This window comes from Amblyomma americanum, chromosome 1, assembly GCF_052857255.1.
Source record: "Amblyomma americanum isolate KBUSLIRL-KWMA chromosome 1, ASM5285725v1, whole genome shotgun sequence".
Lineage (NCBI taxonomy): Eukaryota > Metazoa > Arthropoda > Arachnida > Ixodida > Ixodidae > Amblyomma > Amblyomma americanum.
In genome coordinates this window covers 407139128-407144231 of record NC_135497.1, presented here as the reverse complement: position 1 = coordinate 407144231, position 5104 = coordinate 407139128, and the positions used below count along the sequence as shown (strand labels likewise).

General features: G+C 49.6%; 1 protein-coding gene across 1 annotated transcript; it reads right to left on the bottom strand.

Moving 5' to 3' along the window:
* Nucleotides 1-415: 415 nt before the first annotated feature.
* On the bottom strand, nucleotides 416-1502 carry LOC144102651 (anaphase-promoting complex subunit 10-like). Its single transcript, XM_077635869.1, has 3 exons — nucleotides 1142-1502; nucleotides 916-1059; nucleotides 416-849 (listed from the first exon to the last, which is right to left on the bottom strand). The coding sequence occupies exons 2-3, from the start codon at nucleotides 1016-1018 to the stop codon at nucleotides 686-688; spliced, it is 267 nt and encodes an 88-aa protein (XP_077491995.1). The 5' UTR covers nucleotides 1019-1059; nucleotides 1142-1502; the 3' UTR covers nucleotides 416-685.
* Between the last annotated feature and the right edge of the window lie 3602 nt (nucleotides 1503-5104).

Below are 5104 nucleotides of genomic sequence, written 5' to 3'. Positions count from 1 at the left end.
CGCGGGATACGTGCCGGAGAAGAGCAGATGGCGCCCACACGCGGTAAGGCTGCTTCGACGCTGGCGTCTACTGAACGGCAGAAGCGGCGTCCGGCAGAGGGCAAGGCCCCACACCGTTCTGCGCAGGGTGTGCTGGCGCCACCTCTTCTTCGGCACGCGACGCTCGTCACGCGGACCGCTACACACAAAGAGTGCCCAAGGAAGCCGAGCGCGCGGTCCAGCTTACAAAAATGGCCGATGACGGAACTTCCTCAAAACCCGAGTGCGGCTACCACCATTTATCAGATGTCCTAGAATGGGCTATGCCTTCTCTGCGTAAAGCATTTCATGCTTACATGTGCTATTGACGACGAGATAACTTATTTCCGGGCCTGTCCACTGAAGCACAGCATAAACGATGCTTGGGTCATTACTGAAAAAGACAGCTTGCCTGTTAGGGTTGCAACTCTCGCCGCGCATGTAGTCGGCGCAGATGCAAATCCCCTGGATCTTCACCTTGCAGTGGAATTGAATGCTGATGAGAGGCAGCTGCAGTCCACTCGATTGCCAGCGAGCGTCGAGCCAGTTGTTTCGAAGCCGACCGACGCCAGACACTCCGAATATATGCGCGCGTAGGAGATCGCCTTGCGGTGGAAATGAATGCTGATGGGAGGCAGCTGCAGCCCACCAGATTGCCAGTGAGCGTCTAGGCAGCTGTCTCGGAGCCGACCGACGCCAGACACTCCGAATATATGCGCGCGTAGGAGATCGCCTTGCGGTGGAAATGAATGCTGATGGGACACAGCTGCAGTCCACTCGATTGCCAGCGAGCGTCGAGCCAGTTGTTTCGAAGCCGACCGACGCCATACACTGCGAATATATGCGCGCGAACAGGTCTCAGAACAGCCCAGCCAGCCACTTCGATTCTCGGCTTACCTGGCTGCTGGGACGAGGCCGACCAGACGGCTTGGGCTCCCGCTTCGGGGACCCTGCCCTTTGTCTCCGATCTCGATGGATGCCGGACATAGCCGGAGCTCATGGTATCAGCGGAACAAGGCTGCACAAAATGCCTGCGCGCACCTTAAACAGAAGGCATAATAAGACATCACGCCACTGTGCAATGCAGGCACCCTCACACTGTGGTGGCGACAAATAGGTTTACCTGACGTCCAGATGAGCAAGCCTTGGATCCAGGACGCCCACAGTTCGCCGAAGAGCGTCCCTGCAACCAGCCACGACGACAAACGTGCTCTGAAAGAACGCCAGCACACGAGATGATCAAAGCCGAGAGCTCGCGACTTTTTTATTTCTTTCTCGGTGCTTCGATTACATGATGATGATAGTCGTTCGCTGAAATCCGGTTGTGTGGCGCCCACATTCGGCGCTGGCCGAAATTAATTCCGTAACTGACCCCTTTGCGCTTGACTTGTTCCTCGTGTGCCGCAGCTGTTTCGACTGCGAAAGAGCAGCAGTTATCAGTGTCATGTTTTGCTTTACGCCGTTGGCAGACGAAACAAGCTACGAAGATGTGTTGTTGTTGGGCTCATAAAATGGCACATGCCCCCCAGGGGGATTGGCCAGTGGTAGGAAATTCCGGCTAGTGTCGGTTTCAACTACTTGACTGCACCTGGCGACTGGAGATGAACTGATACTTAAAAGTGAATGATTCCTGCCCACGCAGGTAGCGCGCGAAGGCTGCTACCGTCGCCGTGTGGTCTGAGCGGCCGCTGTATGCGGCTGCTGTTTTTTCGATGGTGGTGGTTGTAATCCGTCACGGGGACGAAGTTTTTTCTGCTGGACACCGGTCATGGCCACGATACCTATGTAGCACCGAACACTAGAATAGTGTTATAAAAATTGTATGTAACAGTAATGTTGCATGTTCCATTTTAATGTTACATTAACATAAACAATTAACACATAACGTGTGTTAAATAGAAAGCGCACTTTAACGCAGTCAACAAACATTGTTTTAATATAGCCTTCAAAATGTCATTATAATGTTAGTCATAACTATAGAACAACATTGCAAATATATTTCCAGCACTAATCATCCCCAGGATTCTGGACCATGCGCCTCGAAAAACCGGTCGCGCCATCTCGCGACAGCCGGCGGCGCGGCTGCGCGTAACTCAATGGCGACGAAAAATAAAAATTGATATTTCGTCGCACATAACAGTTAGAAATTAGCTCTCTCGCCTAGATGTTAAATGCATCTTAAAGTTTCATTTAGTCGAGTTTCATCGATGTAGCTTACATATTGCGTTTGCCATGAGCAATGATCTATGACAGCATGGAGCCTATGGCGAGGTCCTGAAAAATACCCCACTTGACTTCAATTTATCGCTCACTACAGCCCTATTTTAAAATATATCGACAAGCTCTAGCAGGTTCACGTAGGGTAATGTCCTACCTTTAAGGAAGTATAAGGTATTTTACATTTCAATGGCGTAAAAGTCTTCCTGCGCTATTTCACTATTTATCATGCATCATCAGCTTTTTCATGAAACGTGTGGCGCCCTCTCTCGGTGCGTTGGAAAGGCACACGTCCGTGCTCGCGGCCGGGCTCGAGTAGCGGAGGCGGCTCGATTCCGGCCGTGCCCTGCTACAGTGTCCCTGCTTTGGTAGGTTGCTTTGGGATGTTGAGCCTGCCGTACGAATGCGCAGTTTTATCAAAAGTGCCCCCATCGGAGGGAGGCTATGGCCATGGGCTGCTACATAAAATGCTACAAGAAAGCGTGTGCCTTCTATGAGGTATATAGAGGAATTTATAAGAAGACTCTTGCTTGACAGGTACATTTTTCATTAAGCGCGTACAGTGACCACATCGGCATAGGTGATAGTGGAATTGCGTACGCAATAACAGTGCAAAGCAATGAAGCTTCTAGGTACTTTCGTTCAAGCAGTGAAATTTGTAATTCCCGGACGCTCATACTTAGAGCTCACTCACCGATACTTGTATATGGTTCTTGCACTGTGCATTCAAAATTGTAAAATCGTGTCTTAATGTCTACATTTCAACACTCATGTTATTAGCCTCAATAGCAGAAAGCTCTTCCAATCTTTTGTCGATGTGGTGCAAGTGCAGCAAGGATGCGTTGAAGTGAATGTTGCATGTGTTGCACATAAGACGCGGCAAACCTGATGCTGCGTTTTATGCCAGTAGGTTATTTGTCCAATGTAACAATTAGTAGTGTGGTAGTTCACATTTTTGTCTAGGTTGGTAAATTGCTTCTCACGATTCGATCGTTCGCCGTCGAGAAGGGGTTTACCATTGCTGTAATCGATGCTAGTTTCGGCAATTCTATCAAAGATGTACGTGAAGGATGAACCGCTAACGAAGACTTCATAGAGTGGCATGCTGGGGACTATTCTGAAGAGTGTGCCATCAGTTCGGCAAGCCAGTAACTACGCCGTTACCCAGAGCAGCAATCAAGAGTCAAACTCTAGTTAAATGTTCTTGGTTATAATTTAAATCTGCTAAGAAATGAACAGAAGTTATTGTCGGATAACACGATGTTTAAAAGATTACTGGTTTTCTCCAGTACGGTGACTCGGCGCTCCACCCAACCCGTTTGTGCAATGCGCCGCTAGCGCGATTCATTAGCGACAGGACGCTACATGCTCGCGGCCCTGAATATGCAGTGAATTTACCGTGTTGCGAATATGTGCAACAATACCCATAAGCACTTTCGCACGAGTGGCGCGAACATATTTTTTTTTTTTGCATAAGTTCCAACCTACCCTCGTTTTTTTTTTCTGCCGCTCTCCTATCTACTTTTCGCTATCCTCTCTCTTTGCTTTTAATTCCACGGGTTGCAGTTCCAGTGCTTGAGGGATTAGATAGCAATCGCTGGGCCGGCAACATTTTTAGCTTCCTTTTTGTATTCTCGTCAGTTGTTGTTGCCTCTGAAGCTGTTGGCAAACTAATACTTCTTGGATGTGTGACTCCCGGGGAGTTAGCGCGGCTTTTTAAGCGCAAAAACCGCGGGAGTCAGAAGAGGGAGCCGTTTCCACGGAACGATCCAGCGACATTTAAATGTGCCATGCATCTCCATGTTCCTGGTGCTGGCTCCCTTCCCCTGTCGAGCGGACGGAGAGAATTTCAAGCCGTGGAGAGAAGGGGTTGGGGGGCGATGAAAGAACAACTTAAACCGCGAAGAAAAGTTCGGGGAACCTGAAATAGCTTCAAGCCATGAAGAAAAGAGCCACCGAGAGCCCGGCGATCCTTCCATTGTTATAAACCGGACCCCCCTTCCAACGCGTACACGAGCGCCCGCGCGCTGATGCCGACATCTAGCACGGACGCCTCACCTAGGCTTGCTGGCGTCTCCTGCAGTGCGCATGCGCAGACCGGTTTCGGCTTACGCTAAGAGCGCGGACGCTGAGCGCGTACGCCCAGGAAGGGCCATTCGAGTTGGCGCCTCTAGGCCTTTTTTGGGGTGGGATGACTGTCTTTGAAGTGGCACAGGAGGCCTCCGATAATGATGTCCGGCTTGTGTGTAGTTTGCATCCCTTCCTTTCTGAGAACACTGGCCAAGGTTTCGCAGACACCCTTTACGTACTAACTGCATACGCGTTTTTGCCACCAGCGTGTCCTTAGCATAAGCATATCGAGTTGTTTTCGTTGCATCCTTTTCAGTTTTAGATGATACATCGAGTGAAGAATCTTGGGTATCCATTGCCTAGAAATGTTTTCTTTTGCTGATGATGAGTTTTAATGGCGCACTGGCAACCTCGCACCAAGCGCAATGGGTTGAAGTGTTTTCTTCAACACAATGTTAGGTGGAAGACCATTTTCCGAGCACTTCAACTCAAAGAAACCAAGCGCCAGGCTTCGAGAAAACTTCTACCCATTGGAAATCAGTGGGTACACGGCGACACTGCGGAACGAATCACACACCGTCCTCGAGCCGCATGCTCAAAGCGATGTGTCATTGCTGTTGTCGCTGATTTTAAAACAAATATGCAAGAATTGGGAATCGTCTTAACCAAAACTTGCTTGAATTCCACCCTACCCTTAGGGCACAATTTTCAGCACTGTTCCTCCCAGAAAGGCTACGGGAACAAGACGCACAACACGCAGCATCAAACGGATGAAGAACGTGGAGAGGCGGTAACGGAA